Source organism: Antrostomus carolinensis, unplaced genomic scaffold (genome assembly GCF_000700745.2).
Source record: "Antrostomus carolinensis isolate BGI_N321 unplaced genomic scaffold, ASM70074v2 scaffold9935, whole genome shotgun sequence".
NCBI lineage: Eukaryota > Metazoa > Chordata > Aves > Caprimulgiformes > Caprimulgidae > Antrostomus > Antrostomus carolinensis.
The window spans coordinates 24,690-45,180 of NW_010317076.1; the positions used below are offsets into that span (position 1 = coordinate 24,690).

Consider the following 20,491-nt stretch of genomic DNA (forward strand, 5'->3'; position numbering starts at 1 on the left):
CTATTCGGGGTTGGTAGAAGCTTGTGTCTATGTACTTTTTGTTTTCTTGAGCTCGTTTTCCTTGGCTGTTGTGTCACCATTTTAGTATATACACAGCCTTTAATTTTTAATTATTTTTTTTTTAATTTTGTGGCTTTTGTTCTACTTGCTTGTTTGCTTTAATGTTGCATCTATTTTCCATCATTATATGCATTTTCTATTACATAATACATAATTATTTATTTCTTGTGGCTGGACAGAAGATGTCCCAGTTGTGTTTGGAATGTGTCCATCACGTACCCTCTCAGTCACTTTGATGTGCCTTGGAGCAGCCCATGGCATGCCTATATGTTAGGTCTGCGTAAGCTGTCACCTTTCAGTCATCAGACCCTGCAGAGACTAAGTCAAGCTTTAGCTGGCCTGCCCTGAAATAACCAATAAATTCAGCCTGGGATTGCTGTGAAGGAACATGAATGGTAGCCTCAGAAGACAACAAATTCAAACGGCACTTTTGCTGAATCTTCATTGTAGCTGATTATTTTGGCATAAATCTTTCTGTTTTGGCAGCACTTGGAGAGCCTTGCAATGGGTTGGAAACATCTACATTTAGCAAAAGAACCACAGTAAAGCTCATTTTTATCCTTGGAAGATATAAATTTTAGGAGAAAAATGCAAGACTAGGGATTTTAGAAAGAGATGAGTGAGAACAGCATCAGGGACTTGAACACCTTGGTGCTTCTCACAAACCAAAGCACAGCTCTGCCAATAATTATCATAGTCCCATTTTCCTATCAGAGACTTACTATGAAAATAGACTGACTGAAGATTCAAATACTGCCAGGTCAAAGATTTTAATCTAGAGGTATGCAGCAAAACTTTCTGAGTTATATGGGCTTTTGTATTGTTTGCTTAGGGGATTTATGGTGTTTACTTACTTCTGATACTACTGTTTCTATGGTGTGGAAAGACTTGATTAATATATGTAGATTCCCAAAACAGCTTTACTCCAGAGAAATGGAATGCTTGGGAATGTTTCAACTATTTTTAAATAGAAAATATGGGTTAATCTAAATATAGGCTTTAAAACATTTAAATTTTTTAAGAATTAGCTAAAATGACATTTTGAATTTTAGTAAATCTCTCTGCTAATTTCCTTCAGTGGTTTCATGCAAGTAAAATTTTATTAGGAAGGATTTTCTGATAGAATATTGGATTTTTAGTCATAATCAAAAAACTAAAGCCACTATACTGAACTACTTAAAATCTTTACGTGTATTACATATGTATGCAGAAGTGGAACTTTCAATATATTCATAACAAGAAATACCCTTACAGCGTTCAAGAAATCTGATATTCCAGTTCAATATGAGTAGTAATAGACATGAGAAAAATCTGTAGGCAAGCTACACAACACTACACTTAATTGAAAATATAGTTTGTGAGTAGATGAAACAGGATTTTCAATATTCACTCACATTTCTAAATATACGGGGAAAAAATGTATTTAGGAAGGAGTTATTTCAGGCACTGAACAAAGCTGTTAGGGGGCAGAAATCAGAGTCAATGTATTTTTTTCAGAGGAAGATCAAAGGTAACTAAAATCACTTAGTTTCTAAGGTCATTCAGTACACTATCTGGAAACTGGGTGAACTCTTGTGCTTTATTTTGTAGAGAAAACAAACTACTAAGCCTAAAGACAACTTTGTCCATACCCCTGTATTCTAGGGTGTGATTTCACTAGGCTACTTCATAGAGCCTCTTGTATAACATACCACGTCTTGTTAATATGCCTTTTCCTACCTTATAATGTGAATTTTTGTTTTTCAGCGCTGAGGGACAACAGAATTGAGCTGGTCCGAGCTTCATGGCATGAACTGAGTATCAGTGTCAGTGACGTGTCTCTGTCGGATGAAGGGCAGTACACCTGCTCTTTATTTACTATGCCTGTCAAAACTTCCAAGGCTTTTCTTACCGTTCTTGGTAAGTACAAAATAGCTGAGCATAAAAAGAAGCAAGTGTTAAACTTCTTGGGCTTTGGCAAATTAAAAGAATGAACTTTTCTAAAGCTTGGCAGAAGATACATATAAATGTCTGATCTTGTTTCACTGAAGTTTATTGTTTCGTATCGTTGTGCTGAAAAATAACGCGCCTCTTACTATTTGTGCTGTGGCAGGATAATGAATTAGGGAGCACACAAATACCATGCTATGAGTGCTCCATAAAATGGACATAACTTCTACATCCCAAGCACCAGAAGTGCAAAGAAGGTGCATGTGTTCACCTCCTAACAATGTATTATATGGGGTAAAGGGGAGAAAATCAGAAAGCGTGAAATCAAAACGGGCTTTAGAGCTTTATCGTTCTTCCTTAGCTGTGCATTTTCTTGCCTCATTCTGCTTTCTTTCTTTTTTGCCTATAAAGTGCATATTTTCACTGGGTTTGCTGTGTCCTTTGTGCTTTATCCTCTAAATGCTCTACTGTTTTCCCCGAAGGTTATAGATACACATAGAAAAGCAATAGATTTTGAGAGATGCCCAGGAAATAAAGTTTCTGCTCGAAGCTTTATATGATTCTATGAATGTCAGTTGCCCAATCAGCCAAAATTGCTATAGTTCATTGAAACACACCTGCGTACCTAAGAGGTGATATGATTTTAGAGATTGATTTTTATTCTTTTCTCCCTTTTCTGTCCCTGAACTTGACTCTTTCTTTCTTTTTGTTTTATTTTTATATGTAGAGAGGCAGACAGTTGAATTTAATAGGACTAATGTAAGATGTTCTCTGTGCCAGTAATATTCACATTAATCCAGACAGGGAATTGATTTTGTGCATAGGATGTGAAATATGTCTCCCTTTGAGTCCCTGTGAGACTGTTTTACAAAAATCTTCACAAGTTTGCCATTAAGGACAAAAAATACCCACTCAAAGCAGAATATTCTGGAATAACAACTGCTTACGGTTAATCTTTTCTGTAGAGAGGCATCTCATGATCTAAACAATAGATGAGTAGACCAGTTCAACCTTTTAAATGGCAGAAAGACATAGAAAGGTATTACAAAGACAAAAAACCATTTAGCTGGTATTTATTAACCAAAGTAACTTGGTCTTTCACAGTCCTTTTAGTTTTAACTTAATTCTGGGAGAGGGTTTAATACAATTTTCCCAACATCAGCTATTTACCTCCCAAGAAAGAAAGCTGCAAGGTTTAAAAAGCTTTTTTTTTTTTTCATTTTATATTTGTGATTTTCTATTTCAAAGTAACATTTTAAACTTTTGGCATACTTTCTATATGAGAAGGGGATATTTTCCATTGAAATGTATTACATCTTTTAATCAGATAAACTATCCTTTTTATGTACTAATAATCTCTTTATTGACTGCTCTGTTATGGATTAGAAGATTTAAGTGTCAAGGTATTATAGTAGACTCCATTTTCTGTCCTGAAAGAGAAGAGGGGATTTATTACAGAAATGTACAATGCGATAGGTACTGATGCTTGGTTTTTATGCACATAATCTGTCATTTTGGAAAAGAGATGTAAACAAACCAAACTGTGAAATACAGGGCACAGGATGTATTACTCTGACTGATCCCTTTATCTAGCCACAGATATGTATGCGTCAAAGTGCTGCAGATGCAAGTTATAACGACGACTTTTTCAGAGATTTTAAAAATATGGTCATCAGTATCACTTTGCAATAAGTTATTCCTGTGTTTTCGGAAGTCAAATGGAGTTATACATGTAGTGATCAAATTTTTCCCAACTCTCTTCATATTTTTTGTTAAATCTTCCATGGTTCATTGAAAAACAGCTATTTACAAATTTGATGTTCTGTGTATAGTATGTCATGATCCTACAACCTCTTCCAAAGAACTTGAATTCAGCTGAAGAATTCTCCATAACCAGTGGAATTGTGAATATACCACTTGGGTTGGTTTTTTTTTGTTATGTGTTCTCTGAAGATAAAGTAACTGCTGTATTTATCTTCATCCTCTCTTTTCCCTGGGTTTTATATTAAAATCTTCGTAATTCATGCTTAAACATCTGTTCTGAACTTAGATCAGTTCAGCTTTTCGTTACCAGTTACATTTCATTTTCACAGCTGTACTTCTAATATACTTTGTCATCCTGCTTGCTGTGGAGACCAATTTAAACCATGTAATAGCAAGTCGGACTAGACTTGCATGCAGAATATATGTAGATAAGACAGTTTTTAAAATACAATGTTTCCCTTAGAAAACTAGATAATTTTTGTTTTCTTTACTTCTCTAGAATCAGCTACAGTTCAGATTGACAGTTTATTTGCAAGAGGAAACAGGATTCACTGACATTCAATTTTGATGGAAGGCAAAGAAGTAATTATTCTGTTACCAGAATTTAGAGCCTATGAAGAAGTGAACTTTACATGGTCATATATATATTCATGGCAGCAGCTGACACTATCAGAGACATTTTGTTTGTTTGCTTGTTAGGTGTTCCTGAGAAGCCACAAATTACTGGATTTACCTCACCAGTTATGGAGGGAGAGAGGATGCAGCTAACTTGCAAGACATCTGGTAGCAAACCAGCAGCTGATATTAGATGGTTCAAGAACGACAAAGAAGTCAAAGGTATTTAAAAGGACTTTGATGTAATTTGGTCCAGTTGTCAAAACTGTACGGTGTTTAGAATTATATTTTCTAATTCAAGTTTCTCATGTTTAATCATTAAATGAATCAGTGATAGTACATAGTTAAGAAATTGATTGTAAGTTATGGGAGTGGTCATAAGACCTTCTCTTTATTTTTTCTTCATATGGTGAAAACTGATGTTTTTAATCACTCTGAAATCTGTTCAGCATAATAAACTCAATAAACTCAACTGTGATGCTTCACAGAGAAATGTTTTACGGATTATTGTTATCACAGCCGTAACACTCACCCCAGATTTTTTACCTTTTCATTCCTTTTTGCTTTGCTAATATGACATCTGTCTGATTTGGTCAATTGTCAGTTTTATGTTACACTCCTCTAAGTGACGTGGCTGGGTGAGGCAGAACGGTCTGGAGGAGACAGGAGATTGCGCTTCCCTTAGGGGAGCTACGGAGCCTGCTCTGGTGAGGAAGAGCAGAGAAGTAGCAACTGAAGGAGTATCAGCTGGGAACCTGCAGATGAGGCAAGGATGCTGAGAGTGTGTGGTGAGGAGCAGGGAGAAGATAGGCTTCAAAGGGGGTGAGGAGAACTTCACAGGGACTGGGAGGAGTTGGACAAAGTCTACTGTAACTGAAAAGTCATCAGGTGACTGAAACCAAAGCTGAAGGCAAGGATTTGCCTTTGAGGATAGAGTGAAATAGGAAAAAACTATTTCTTTTTCTGTCTTCTCTTTCACTTTGTGTGTTCTTCACTTAAAAATTTGTTTTCTAGTCCATATTCTCATAAGTGCTAGTTTAAAATCCTTTTTGGTGAATGGATGGAGAGAGATTCCTATAACAGAAAGCTTAGTCACATCTACCACAGCCAACTGAGTTGCCCATTATGAAGTATATGAATTAAAAGGAAAAGTTATTGGTATTTATTCATGTCACCTGTATTCATACTGCTTTAAGACCAGATCAATAAATGATTCAAAATCCACCCTTTCTGTGTAGCTTTATTTAAAAAAAAAACCCTCAACTTTTATCTGCTTTGACTCCTATTTGTCTGATGTTGTGGATTTTGTTAGCTCAATAAAATGCCTCAAGCAAAGTTACAGCACTAATTACAGAATTCATTAATCTTCCTTTAATGTTCTCTACTACAGTTCAATGTACACAACCAGAGCTGGGATATAAAATTGGTAAATAAAGGAGATTACAGTTTATTGTCCAAGGAACCCAGTCTGTTCTAGAAGCGTCTTTAGACTTCTCATGAAAATCAGAATAGTGTTGAAGGAGACAGGAATTTTAGGCTGGAATCATTTGAAATGAACACTTGTAACAAGGATAGAAAATGAGGAAACAATACTATTCTTTCCAGCTACTGGCAAATCTGAGGAGCTGAAAGAAATGTAGCACCTCATCAAATTTAATTAAAAAGGAGAATTTAACAGCACAGCTAACATACATGGCACAGCATAGATTCTGCCATTCAGAAAAGATGACGGGGTGAATATATATATTCAAGACATGTAAAGATTGAAAATCACTCCAAGTAATGTCAATACTTTAAGAGAACCACTGGTGCAGTTGGCCTAACAGCAAGGCAGCACAACTGAAAATACGTTGTTTTAAAAATTATGTTAAAACTTGGTGTAATAACTTTGCTTTTCTTTCAGGTGACATGTAATTGAAGCCAATAAGTAATTTGGTGATTTGACTCTTTAAGTAATTTGCTCTTCTCAACAGTTCCTAAAGGGATGCTTCTTTTAAAAAAAGGGAGTGGGGAAGGAACAAAGGTGTGTGAAAAAGAACAGTAAAAGGCAAGGGGGGGACAAAAAAGCCCCCCAAAACCCAGCAGAAATTCAAGTACTGAACACATTCATTTCAGTTTAGTTTTCTAGGTCTTCTGAAGAGCACATTGCCATTTCACAAAGGTTAGAAATAAAATAACCTAACCAGTTTGCAGTGGCATCAGCAGAAGTTACATTAGCTTTGTGCCCTGTAAAAGGTGAAATGATAAATCTGAGAAAATAGATATGAAATTATATGCTAATGCAGCTGACATTAAAGGTTAGGAGTTCCTCTGTCTAGCACCAGTAAATCCAATTGTGTTACAGTGTATTATACATGGTGCAAAAGAATATAAATGATGCATTGAGTTCAGAGTGGCACCAAAGGGGAAAAAGACATTTTAAAATTGTAGCTCCATTGCTGTTACTCAAAAAAGGAATCATCATCTGGGAAAGAAATACTGTTTGATAGAGTAAGTGTGAGTAATGAGAGAGACCGAGTGTGAAGCACTGAGTACCATGTCTTTTACTTTACTGTTCTGTCTTTTATATATGCACTGAATTAACAAAGCAATCTGCAGGTTAGCATTCTGGTGACATGTCTGGGAGATTTTTAAAAGCAAAAAATAGGGGAGAAGCTAATACATTTTTGTAAAAAATATTATCTATTTTTCTACCAAATTTGTTACATGCTATTTCAACAGTATTATGTAAAAAAAATCACATTTCTGTTTCAGGAATATATTTTAATGGATTTTATTTTTTTTTTTCCCAGCAAAATTGGGCTACAGAAATAAATAAGATAATATCAGTTCATTTTGTTGCAACAGATTAAGACTTTCTGAATTAGTTTATATATGTTTAGTATATGCAAAGCAGTCAGAGAGGCAGTGAACATTTTGTCTTGATAAACCTCTAAAAAGAAGATGGAATATTTTTTGATAACAAGGCCATTTCATGGCAGAACTTGATTTTAAATGCAAACAGAAATTATATTTGCCTTGTAAAAAGAGAAAAACTGTCTTTTTAAAAGATGAGTGTTTTTATATGGATGTTATATATGTGCTTTTATAGATAGTTGGGAGTGAACAATGAATGATAGACATCCTGTCATTTTTATTTATTATTTTCATTATCAAACATCTATACTTATGAGATACAAACTAGTATTAGTTAATATGAGCATATCTATATGTGCACCTATCTGATAGAGTCATAGAACTGGGCCCAGAGTTGGCCCATAAAGATCATATGGTCCAACCTCTGTTCAAAGGTTAGATCAGGTTGCTAACAGTCTCCAATTCAATTTTGAAAAATCTCCAAGGACAGAGATTCTATCTGGGGTAGATGTTTCAGTATTTGAAAGTCTTTATTGGGGACAATTTTCATTATATGTAGATATTTCATAACACATAATTATAATTTACTTTGGTGTAACTTGTGTTCATTGCCCCTCAACTTTTGCTGTACAACTCTGAGAGGACTCTGACATTTTCTTCTCCATGGCCGTGCATTAGGTACTTGAAGACAGCAGCTTGATCTGGTTTTAGTCTTCTCTTACTCAGGCTGAGCAAACCCAACTGTTTTAAGCTCTCCTTGTACATTATATGCTGCAGTCAGTGCATATCTCTGTGGCTTTCGGCTGAACCCACTCGGGTTTGTCAACATCTTTCTTGTACTGGAAAGCCCAAAACGGGGCCTGGTGTTTTAGATGCAGCCATGCAAGTCCTGAATAAGAGAAGCTGCTTCCCTTGACTTGCTGGCTATGCTGTTAGTAATGCAGGGCAGTTGTTTTTAGCTTTCAGCCCTGTAAATGTACACTGTTGACTAATGTTCAACCTGTTCTCAAGATCCCCAGTTCCTCCTCTATAAAGCTACTTACTTTCTATCTAGTCATCCCCCAGCCTGTTTCATTCTAGTGATTTCCAGAGAAAGGGCCTCTGTAATGGTTGTTTTTTTTCTTTAAACATTTTTTTCAAGGGGGTATTTAGGAGAGAGAGGAGTAGCAATAAAATAAATGAAAGAATAGACTGCAGTAGACACATTTAAAAACTCTGGGTAAATATTCTGAATGCTAGCTTACAGTAACCTACCCAGTACCTGATCTTCCACTGCTCCTTATATCCAGGTGGGGATACATTTAGTTAGTGTATATCACAATCACACCTTCATTTTGCTCTAAAGAAACATCTAAGAAGATACAGCTGATAAAGTGGACAAGCTAAGTGTTTCTGTTGATGAGGATGTCAACAGTTTATAGAACAGCATCACCATCCTTTTTACAGAAGTAATTAGCTGAACTCTTCCAAACAGTAGATGTCTAGAGAAAGGCTTTTGAACATCCCTTTAGGAAATTGTTTTTGTTTTTCTAAAGGATTAAGCATCCACAACCTCTCACTGATATTAAAGTTGTTGATGTTTTCATGAGCTGTCTGTCCTCTGCCTGAAGTCAGTAAGCCAAGGGATGTGTACATTACTTATAAACAGAAGGCTGTCTATATAGGTGCTTATTATTAAATTTGGAAACCTAACTCTGGGAACAAAATCTCATGTGTTTGCTTTAAATATTAGTGAAGACATTTGTTGTTTGATTATAATAACTTTGCTTTAGCCCTGATCAATATTTCTTTCACCTACTGATCCCTAAATATTAATAGTCACCGTGACAGAAATTGAAATCTCTTAAAGCTTAGCAACCAAGAGGCAGAAAAATGCTTGTATGCAAGAAATAATTTCTTAGGGAAAAATGGAAATCATATAACTACATGGTGTCTTCATCTATATGGAGACAATGAAAAAGACCATCCTTCTGATTTCAGAAGTGTTTTTAATCTAAAAAGATGTAGCTTAAGCCATTTAGGATTTGCTTTCTAAAATTCATATATCATGGAAATTATATTTAGGTCATCTTCTCTAATGGGATTTAGTATAATTTGTAAAACTGAAACCTCTTACTTTTCCTTTCTTTAGGACACAAAGGACATGCAATCTCAGTGTAATTTAATATATACGTTCATCTTTGTATATATATCTTTTAAAGCTTTCCTCATAACAAATTAATGTAACAAGCCTACTATTTTGCTGAAATTAGTTAAAATCAGTAAGTATTATTAGTAGTTGTCAAACAAGTAAAACAATTCTAAAGTGTGTGTTGGAAGATCTCGTGTTGCTATTTTACAAATTTTAAAATAAAATGCTCAGTCTTTTGGATTGCCAGTTCTGATCTAACATGTATGTCCTACCACAAAACTTTCTGAATTTGAACCTTAAGCTTGAGCTGGTTGAATACTTCCTAAGCATGGTTGTAGGCTCCCCACACTCTAGTATCTGAGCTGAAAACTGTCAAAAGAGATTTTTTTACTGAAAATGCACAAAAGCAATAGGCCAATTTAGTCCGATAGAAACAGTGAGTGAAAGGTCTCTTTGAAGTAATTTTATTTCCAGGCTTCTTGGGACTTGTCTGTAGACTGCAGTAAATACTATGACATGCTCTATTCAGTTGTTCATCACCATTCATATCTATACTTTGATTTAGTTTAATTCATAAATTAGCATAATTCCAGCCAAACAGCAGAATAAGCAGTGAATAAAGTAAGCACGGGATTAATGAGACTACATGCATGAAACCCCTAGTTCACACAGCTTCAGTAATATCCATCTGTTGCATTAGTATGAAAGATTATAAGCATGGACTTAGAAAATTTAATATTAAGTGACACTGTGACTACTTAAGGGAAGTGAGGGTGGGAGGAGACTGCATTTTCCTAACGAACTACAGAGAAAGTTTCTATCAAATTTGTACCTAAACATATAAGAGAGAATGATGAAAGGAGTTTCCATTTGAGTGCAGTATCATGTAACCAGTTTTGAAGTTTTCTTTCACAATATATCCCTCCTGCTCTGACAATCAGAGCAAACTGATAAATAAATACAGTCTCATTACTTTTGTTTTGAAGAGATTTATACAGATATGAAAGGTGTGTTTTCTTCAACGAGTGTGATAGTTAAGTTAGCTGTCTAATGTTTGACTAAAAACATTGGAGAGAAAATTGTTTGTTTATTTTTTTTTTTCTTTCAGATGTTAAATATTTAAAAGAAGAAGATGCAAATCGCAAAACATTCACAGTCAGCAGCACACTGGATTTCCTAGCAGATCGCAATGACGATGGTGCAGTTGTAAGTTGCAGAGTAGATCATGAGTCCCTAAACTCTACACCTCAGATAGCAATGCAGGTTCTAGAAATACACTGTAAGTAACACGTTATATATGCTTGCTTTTACAGATTTGTTTTGTTTCAGAGATTATGTTGGGGGAAAATGATAAAACTCTCTGGTATTGTGCAGATAGATAACATTTTCCTTTTAGCCAGTTTATCCAATTTGTATTTGGTTGGTTGGGGGTTTTTTGTTTTGTTTTTACAGGAGTAACTCTAAAAAGTTTAATGAGAGCTTTACCAGTGAAAACACTATGGGACTGAGTTCCTCGTTTCCTTTGAGAAATGGTAGAGAGGAAAAGCATTTGTCTTTTTGTTTATCATTGTAGCAATGTGAAAGAGTTCTTCAAAATCAAGATCATAGTGGTTTGCAAGTTTCCTTGAAAGTTTTCTAGAAACTTGAAACAAGGGTATAAAGAAGCAAAGTTAACAGCAGACCACCTCAATAACTTCGAATCCTGCTAATGAAACTCTGTGTAATGCTGTTAATAACACAAACCCAGGAGGAAAAACCCTTTGGCATTTATTTTTAGGCCGTGTTTATATAGGATGTCACTCTAGATCATCCAGTCTTCAGTTGTTTTGTATGTCTATATATTAACTTATTTTTTCAAATAGGATTTATGGAAACTTGATCTTTTCCACAGTGTATTTTTTTGAAGTTGAATGAACATTCCTATGTATCTGTGTGCCCTGCTCTGAAGTCATGTTATCCTTTCAGTCAGTTGTTTGGGTTTTTTTTTCGCTTACAAACTGTGAGACACTCAGGAGAGCACCTTTTCACCATCAGATGACATTTTCATATTCACTTGCATGATACCCACATTCTCCAGGTTACAGCTATTTGGATTTCTCCAGAACAGCTGTACTTTTGATTGCCAGCTTGCAAAAAACAGGGATTTGCAAAATATTGTCATTCCAAATGAAGGGGAGAGACACCTTTCATGGGTCTGTTTCTAGGGTAATCTAAGTGTCATCAAAGGACCTACCCTAGGTCCTATTATAAAGCAGACAAGCTTGTCCATAAAGCAGACAAACTTCCAGTAACCACAGCTAGTTCCAGAGATACCACGTCAAGGACTGCTGGCATACATAACTTGTTTCTAAACAGGACTATTTCTGTAAGCATCTAAGACTTGCAGCACACGTAAAATGCAGTCATGGCAAAAGTACTCCATGCATAGAAGCTGACATCATTGCTAAAAATGCCATCTGAAAAGAAGGCTGAAAATTAGGAGGATGTGGATTAGCATCCGTAAGTAATATGTACTGAAAATAACTTCTACCCATCGTTTTACTGAGGTAGATCAAAGCCTTTCTTCACCAAATGGCTATTAAACACTTGCCTCCCCTAACGTGTTCAAACAGCATCTGTACTAGAGACGTGAATCCTTAACAGCTTTAGTTCCTTGAATTCCAAATCCCACAAGCATCAGCCAAGGAGCTGGCCCGTGCCTTCACTTCCAATCGGCACTACGGGAGATGAACCTAATTGAACGGAACAGTGCAAACAGAAGCAGGACAGCTCCATAAGGTTCAAACTGAGTCACAGTGGCTGCAGTGTAATGGGTTTCAAGGTAAAGGCAGGTTTCTGGTTTGCATGAGCATCATAAGTTCATCAGGCAAAGAAGCCTTTCTGTGGCCTCTCATATATAAAGCTTCTTGACTGTTTGTTGTTTCCTTCCCATTTGCACTCTACGTAGCAAGACACTTCTCTGCTAAATAGCAGTAGGGTCCATCTTCCTCTAGGCCTGTTGCTTCATGTTTTGAACAAGACCCTTCTCTCTCTTCTGTGGGTTCACTGAAGTTCTCTAACAAGGACAAAATGCACAGGGCATTTACAACTACTAATGTGCTTTTTGTCACTGCCCCCTGCGACTGCCAACTTATCAAAAGCCACAATGCACAAGTAATTATTCTCTATCGTTCCTGCTTGCTCCATTAATTTTCCACCTATCAATTTAATACTCTCCAGCACTAGTATAGAGTCATTATACATGGAAAGATAAGTGAGAAATGTGCCAAAAGAAGTAACTCAAGTTTAAAAAAGGGGGTGAAAATGGCATTTAAACCATGAGGCAAGCTGTATTTTATTAGTGGTGACAAGGAGACTAAGAGGAGGCTATTACTGTCCCTTTCCTTAACGTGTACATCTCCATGGTCAACATATTCACTTACACTGGGCAAGTTTCTAAAGGAAAAAGAGAAGGCGGTTCAGGGAACTAAGAATGTGATTCAGCCTGGAGCCTTGAATGAAAAAGAGAAGAAAGATGATTTGCCAGAGTCATCATGGAGTACATAACACTGGAACTGGGCCCCTTGATTTTATTCTTCTGGTGTTGCTCTACATCGTTGTGGGTATTCCTGCAGTCACTGGAAGCTGCTGGCTGTGTTCCATCAATCCATAAGACTTCAGACATCTAAGAGACATCCTGTTTGTATGAATGAGAAGCACGCTCACAGGACCCAATGTGAGCTGACCTGATATATCTTCAGTGCCACCTGACAGCAGTTCAAAAATAGTGCTGACAAAACAGATGAATTGTGGGACCCCATGAGAAAAGTCAGGAGAATTTGTTAGTCTGACATATTGTAGGCTCTGAAATCACAACCAACTAAGTGTGTCATTGCTCCCTAGGGTACTTGTCTTGAATGTCCCAAGGGTATTTCAGATGAGCAGAGAGCTGTGGGAAAATGATAAGCAAGTACCTTAAAATGGTCAAACAGAACAGCACAAATAAGCATTAGTTTAGGAGAGAATGGATGCACAATGATTGGGCATCACCCACTAGAACTGCACTTGGTTTTTAAACACCTTCCTAAAATCTGAAGAATTTTACCTGTGGGACATGGATGTTCCTTATGAATGATCAGTGTATCATCACAAGTTAGGAAAAAGGGCAATAATAAATTGTCAGCCATTTCTGTCCTGTATAATTATGCTTGAAAGTAAAAAAAGTCTTCTTTGTTTCAAGCAACTACCACTTGACAATGGACAAAACATTTGTGGCTTCATCAAAACAAAAAAAAGCAAAGAAAATGAAAACAGAACAGTAGGAATTACAGGATTGTGTTTCCATCCAATGGATGATAGGTAGAGAAAAAGGAAAGCAACACCCTGGTTGGAATGACAGGTTTTTATTTATGCCTAGTGAAAGATAGAATAAAATTAAATCTGCCCTAGGCGATGAGACTATATATGAAAGAGATATTTGTAATGAGTCCATGGAGAGATGTAGATTGAGGTGCTTCTGAGTCCACACAGCTGCTTTTATCATCAGCTTTAATAGGAAGTAAACGCAACAAAAGGAAAGCCGGTAATGCCATCAGAGGCAATCTCGATATTGAATATTCTTTCTCCTCTCTTCTTCCCCTTACGCAAATCTTGGGTTTTATTAGTGCAATAGAGCAATCAAATCAGCTTTCCCCAGTAGCATTACATGAAGTTTAGAACTAAACTTTTAAGATAAAAAAAGTTTTTATTTTCTTTTAATATATATGTGTGTATGTAATAGAAATAATGTCTGAGTCCTCCTGCTGCTCTTTTTCTTGTTTATTTTAATGGTTAGATCCAGAAGTAGACATTACCTCTATTATTTATAGCTTGACCAAAAGAAGGATATCTTGAAGGAGACCATGATCAGTCCTTGTTTTCACAGGGCTTTCCAGATTAATTTTGCAGACTTCAAGTATTAAAATAATAAGGATGCTGTTGGGGTAAGCATACTACAACCCCACTCCAGACTGTGGGATAATTAGCTCCTCCAATCATTTGAGCTTTATTTATCACTAATTGATGTTGTGTCTCACTTGTACTCAATCCTGTTCATCTGTGTCATGCTCTGTGCAGTGCAGGGCAGCCCAATCGCCCAAGTCTTTCTGTCGCACTGAAAGGTTTGGCTGTAATTTAGTTTCTGCTTGGCCAGCAGAGGTTTGTGGTAGCACGACACTGCTTGCTGAGTTTATTTTTCCTCTGACCCTTACTGTCAACAGGAAACCTAAAATAGACTTGTATCCCCTGTGGCCTTACTCTGAAGTTTGCTTGTCAGCCTAGCTGCCACTGATTATTAGGAAATGCTTCTTGTAAGTGATAAATGGAAATCTCAAAGGGATATTTAGTTTCATTGTTTACAACTGCATTCAAACTAAATGCAGAATGCATTCTTTGTTCCTGTATTAAAGAATCACAGGTGCAGTACTTTAATTTTGAAAGCTTCTCAGTACAATATTTATGAGATTACACTGTAAGTCCTCATGCACACTCCTGAAAAGACATTTTGAGGTCAAGTACAACTTCTGGTCCACATCTGGCAAATGAGTGAATTCTGCTCATCCCCCCATCAATGTTGTTTCCCAGAAGCAGCATCTTCACTTTCCTCCAGGTCTTATCTGACCAAAAGCCAGCCAACACGTTGCATCCTACTGAACAGCATGCCATAAAATTAGCCAGTGGTAATTACCTTACCTTAGTGAAGATTCTCTGACTACAGTAAATTACCCGGCAGACCTCAGTAAAAATTAATTGTGTAAGTCTACCCCAGAGGCTGTTTTTGAAGCTTTAAAGTGAAATCAAATCATTTGAACTTCAAACCTAATCATAGTGGTTCTAAAATGGCAGCTGTGATATGATCCGTGCTAACGGACTCGGCGAGATTTTTTGCTCAAAAGCTGACCACACTCCCAAATGACAGCACTAATAAGCTAAATATGTGTTATGTAAAGAAGTGTCTAGAGAGACAATTTTTGAGTAAATTTTATATTGGCAGAAACAGACGTGCAGTGAATTGTCAGTCTGACAAGTCTATAGCCATCAGGTAACTTGCTTCTACGGGCTGCTCCAACAACGTTTGTGTAACAGGCTGTTCCTTCATTTGTGGGCTCTTATTAGATTCTTTTGCAATGAACGTCCAAACTTGACTTTCAGATGAAGCAGCTATTCCAAGAGAATGTTGGCTATTGTCCGGGAAATAAACTTATTGATTTTGAATTAAGTAAACAAAATGTCTGGAATGCAGCAGACTCCAGATCAGCAAATCAGCAATGCGCTTGTGCAGCCATGTAGAAAATTGTGTGTGTGTGTGTGTAACAACAGCCTGCTACTGTGATTCCTGATGTATGAACAAATGGAGGGTTCTCTGACAAGAGGATGGGGTTAGAATTTCTCCTGGTGTAAAGCAGAGTAATTTTATCAAAGAGCTACGTTACCTGGTGCTCACTAAGAGACTTTAACCCCATATTTTCACTTGGTTGTTTTCAAGTTTTTGTTGGAACACAGTTTCTACAATGAAACATTCTGAACAAAAATAAGTGGAAATATATTAAATATACGTGTGTATGTGTGTGTGAATATATAAGATATGAAAATATGTGAAAATCTAAGATATGAAATAGTATATGTATTATAATATAGTAATCTATGAAATAAGGCATTATAAAAAAGGCAAGCAAAGGGTCGTGCATAAGCTGACCACTAAACTCTTTGTCTTTGGAGAAAGCCTAAAACACTTAACAGTTGCACATCAGAGCAGTATTTGGAGGAAAAAAAAAAATATTCCTTAAATCTTAATATTTAATTCTAATGAATTTAATTATGTTTTAAATATCTTGGGTGGCTGTTCAGAGTGACTATCTCAACCATAGACTTGCAGTCTTTTCGTGGCTCAGAAGGGGCAGATGTGTGCCCATGGAAAAGGCCACAGAATGGGACATCTTTTAGCTGTGATAAAGCATGAGGGGAGAGGGACAGTTTTCCCTGTGTCCAACATAGTGGTCCTTCTGTGCTGTAAGTAGGTAAAATAAGTGTCACACCTTCATTTTCTTTCAACTGCGTGGCTGAGGCAGACCATTTGTCTTTTTGAAGCTATTCAGCTAAGACATAGATTTTTATTTTCTTTTAGTGTTCTGCTTTCTTTTTACTTTCGTTATTTTCCCCAGCTTTGTGCTTAAAAAATCCTTTTTGCTCTTGCTTTTTGGCATGAGTTATCTCCATTTTTCCTTAGCCTCAGGATTATCTATTTAAATTTTTAAAAAATTTTATTTTATTTTTTATTACTTGAGGTATGTCTGCCAGAACTCCCCAGGAGTTAAGCAGTACCCAAGCTTTAGGAGCAAAGAATGCAAATTTAAAGATACAGCTTCAGTATGTGTACAACTCTTCATATTGAATGAAAATTAAATAAGTTATTATTTTTAATTATTTAGCTCAATAATTATGTAAACACTGTATTAATAAGTAAAATTATCTTGTTTAAGCTTTTCATATTAGTGAATGTTTGAAACAAAAGAAACATAAAGGAAAGTTACTGTAAACAGTAAAAATTATATGTGTGAACATGGAAGTTCAGTGCCACAATTTGCGTGTTTAAATGAGATCAATTAGGTTAATGATAGATGAAAATAAGAAATCCATTATTTAAATGCAAAATAATTCAAAAACTCGTGGGTCCATTTATTGCCAAACTTTAATCTTTCAAAGGGGATATGTAGTTCAAAGGGTTAATGTACAATCCTGACCTTTCCCATCTGGAGGCTAATGTTCAAATATGGTTTACAAGTGGAATATAATCTGGTATAATTTATTTCTCCCTAAAATCTTTTGTAGGAAAATCTAGAGAGTGACTTGTCTATTCTGAGTAGAAAGTTTAAAATATGGTGTGGACAAGTTATTCCATTTGCTTTTTGTGTACTTAAGAGAGGAGTCAAGAAGGTTTCAAGGGAAGTTTGGGAGGGAACGTTTAATAATATTAGAAGTAGGATGTTTAGGAAATAAACATAAAATAAATACAGTTCCATTTCAGAGGAATAAGCCTTTAGGCATAGCAGAGAGACAGCCTGTGGTAAAAGGACTGAAAAGACCAAGAGCATGGCTGTGCTGGTAAATGGCGCACGGTGAGGTCGTCCCTGAACCTGTTCCAAATACATGTTTGAACTGCACGGTGTTCTGCCATGTGGAGATGCTAGCCTCGGTCACTGTGGTGACATTTCCAAGTTAATGAGCACTGGTGGGCTAACAACTGTTTTCTCTCTGGAGGGGAGGCTGGGGACAGAACCTTACAGCACTCACTGTAGGCTTTTGAGGTCGCACAGTTAATTTGGTCACGACTGGCCACATGCCATTGTCATCAGTAGAAATCCCCACAGTGAGTCAGTCAAGCCACTGGCGGATACTCTTAGGTGGACATAAGAAAGAACAAGTTAGTTCACCTACCTGAAAAGAGCAGAAAACTAGTGTAATGGTATAAAAAAGGTGGTGTGGCTGCCTTTAAAATTTCTTTTTCATTTCCTGTAACGATAAACCTTTCTCTACATAAGGAGGTAGGTTCCAGAAATAATGATCTATTACAGCCAGCCCAACAGCAGTATTCCCAAGACTGCTGACTGAATTACTGATTTTTAAAGCTCCTAATCTAAGTAACAATCAGATACTATAAAAGGGATTTAAAAAATATTTTCTCTGCATTGTATTTGATAAGACAGATGCCTACATAGGTATAATGTGAATATATTAGATTAACTATGTTAGGGATGTGAGGTGGAAGGTTGAATTTGCAGAAAAACTAGAAAGCAAGTTTTTTAATATATATATCAAGTAACACTAACAGGACAATAAAGACTGAGTGGCTGAATGACAGTCCAGTGTCTGAGAAGTTGTGGTGGTTTCACTTGGCTAGCACTTGGCTCACAACCAAACACAGCCACTCGCTCACTCTGTCCGCTGCCCACCCCCCAGGGGAATAGCGGGAGATAAAGGAGAGAATTGGAGGGGTAAGGTTAAGGAGGCTCATAGGGTGAGATAAGAACAATTTAATAATTGAAATAAAATAAAACTTAAAATAATAAGAATATAAAAATGAGTGAGAGACAGTGGAATCGCTCAGCATCTGCCAACCAAGCCCGGCCCATTCCCAGATCACGATCCCAGAGGAGCGACAATCCCGAACCGAAACCGCAATCCCGGGAGAGCCAGAGCCCGAGCGAAAGCCAGAGAGAGCAAGAGAGGAAGAGCCCCTCATTAATATACTGAACATGAAATAGTATGATATAGAATATCCTGTTGCCATATTCAAATACCAATCTAGCTTATTAATTTTAATATTCCTCGCCCCCACCCCGTAGACTAGCAAAACACAAAGTCTTTTGACTTCCAGCAACAATTGAAAAGGTTGGTATGTTATCAGTGTGTCTCTCTTAATAAATCCCATTCTGAAACCAAAATATAGTGCTATTCTAGCTACTAAAAAGAAACCAGCTCTGTTCCAGCTAAAAACCAGGACAGAAGTTCCACATCAAGTCCCAGTTGAAGCAATTTTTCAGGTTTTTGACTAAGATCAAATGGTGCCTTTGAAAATATGCTTAAAATACCTTTTTCATTTTTTTCCTAGCATAGACTTGGTGTTATATCAAATGGGTTCATCTTGGAAGTAGACTGAAAATTACAGGATCTGTATAGCTCACACCCTGGTTACAACTCTAGTCACCTTCAGCCAGTCAGCCTAATGGCAGGAGGACAGAGCTGTTCCACACCTTCCCTCTAGAACAGTTTGTTTATTTCCAAAACTAAAAACTAGCAAGGAAGTGAGAGAGTTTGGAAGGAAAACATATATAGAGATTGTTAGTAGGACCTCACAAGGAATAGAAGTTTGCCCTTGATGAGGGTGTGGTATATATTTATAAGAAACAAGTCAAATTTTCATGCCCTGATACTACTGCTTAGTTATTTTTATATAGATTGAACTTTTATAGTGTCCGATATCTGATATGAATGTCAGAGAAAGGCTGGAAGGGGTATTTGGGTATGTTGAGCATCCAGAGCTCTTGTTTACTCCTTCAGCAGTTTTGGATGTGCTGCAGTTCTCAAGCCATATTAAAGATAATTCAAGTTAGACATAACAGAAAACTGAAGGCCTTGAGCAAAAGAAACTGAGGATGCAGAAGATGAGGTTACATTGAAAGGTCATGCGCTGACTCAAAATTAGGCATTTCTTGATAAAATATGTGAGTTAGGCAGAAGGCTTTTTTTTTCTCTTGCCTTTTTGGTTTACTCCTCTTAGGTGACATAGCAAAAATGAGGTAAAATATAAATAAGTTGGAGAGAGCACAGTGTAAGGAAACGGAGATGTTAAATGAAACAGAGAGGTTTATGTATCTGCAGAGAGTGGCAAAATGGAGATTGTTTAGTCTGAATAAGTGGTGTGATAGAAATAATTAAACAAGATAGAAGATGTAAAATGAAGCTTCATTACTTGCATTCACTGAAGAAAACAAAACTGAGTGCCAAAGAGAGTATTATTTCTACCATATCATTTCCGTGTGTATGGGACTGAATGGATCACTGAGAAACCAGTGACCCATTCTGGAAAAGCATGTAAAGGGGAACGGTGGTACCTGGTGCTGACTGGCTTCATGAGATGGCACGTGCTTGGAACTGTGGTGACAGGGCCGCTCCATCTACCACTGAACTCCGCAGGGCCTACCGATGTATCCAACGCTGTGCTCACGTTTATCTCTGCCAGCTCTAAGACCAAGCACAAGGTAGGACAGAATTATCAGTGAACACGTTACATGACAAACAAAGGGTAAAGTTTTAACACATTTAAATGGAGCGGAGAGGAACTGTGGAGCTTTGGTAGTGTACCTGCATCTTCTCCTTCACCTTCCCAAAACCCCAAGCCACACATTATGTGCTATCCCATTTTAATTACTTTTTTTCTTTTTAGCAATTATGGTGAAGGAGTCTGGTATGACTGAAAGGTGAGATGTTGAAACAGGCACTATGAATATTTTGAATAAAGTACCAGATAATCAGTGTTCACAGAATTAGTAACCTAAAGGGTTTCCTGCAAGGTTGATGCTTGAGTTCAGGTACTCATGAATTATGAGTGTCAGGAAGAAA

The 20,491-nt window shown here is 36.8% G+C and overlaps 1 protein-coding gene across 1 annotated transcript in view; it reads left to right on the forward strand.

Annotated features, from left to right (window-relative positions):
- Positions 1 to 1,812: 1,812 nt before the first annotated feature.
- The window catches only part of LOC104517685 (cell adhesion molecule 2), a gene marked incomplete at its 3' end in the record, with an annotated part of 28,278 nt that continues 9,599 nt past the window's right edge, over positions 1,813 to 20,491 (forward strand). The window contains exons 1-3 of the mRNA XM_010168451.1: positions 1,813 to 1,959; positions 4,453 to 4,590; positions 10,464 to 10,634. Coding sequence (XP_010166753.1) covers positions 1,920 to 1,959; positions 4,453 to 4,590; positions 10,464 to 10,634 — 349 coding nt within the window. The remainder of the gene's footprint in view (positions 1,960 to 4,452; positions 4,591 to 10,463; positions 10,635 to 20,491) is intronic.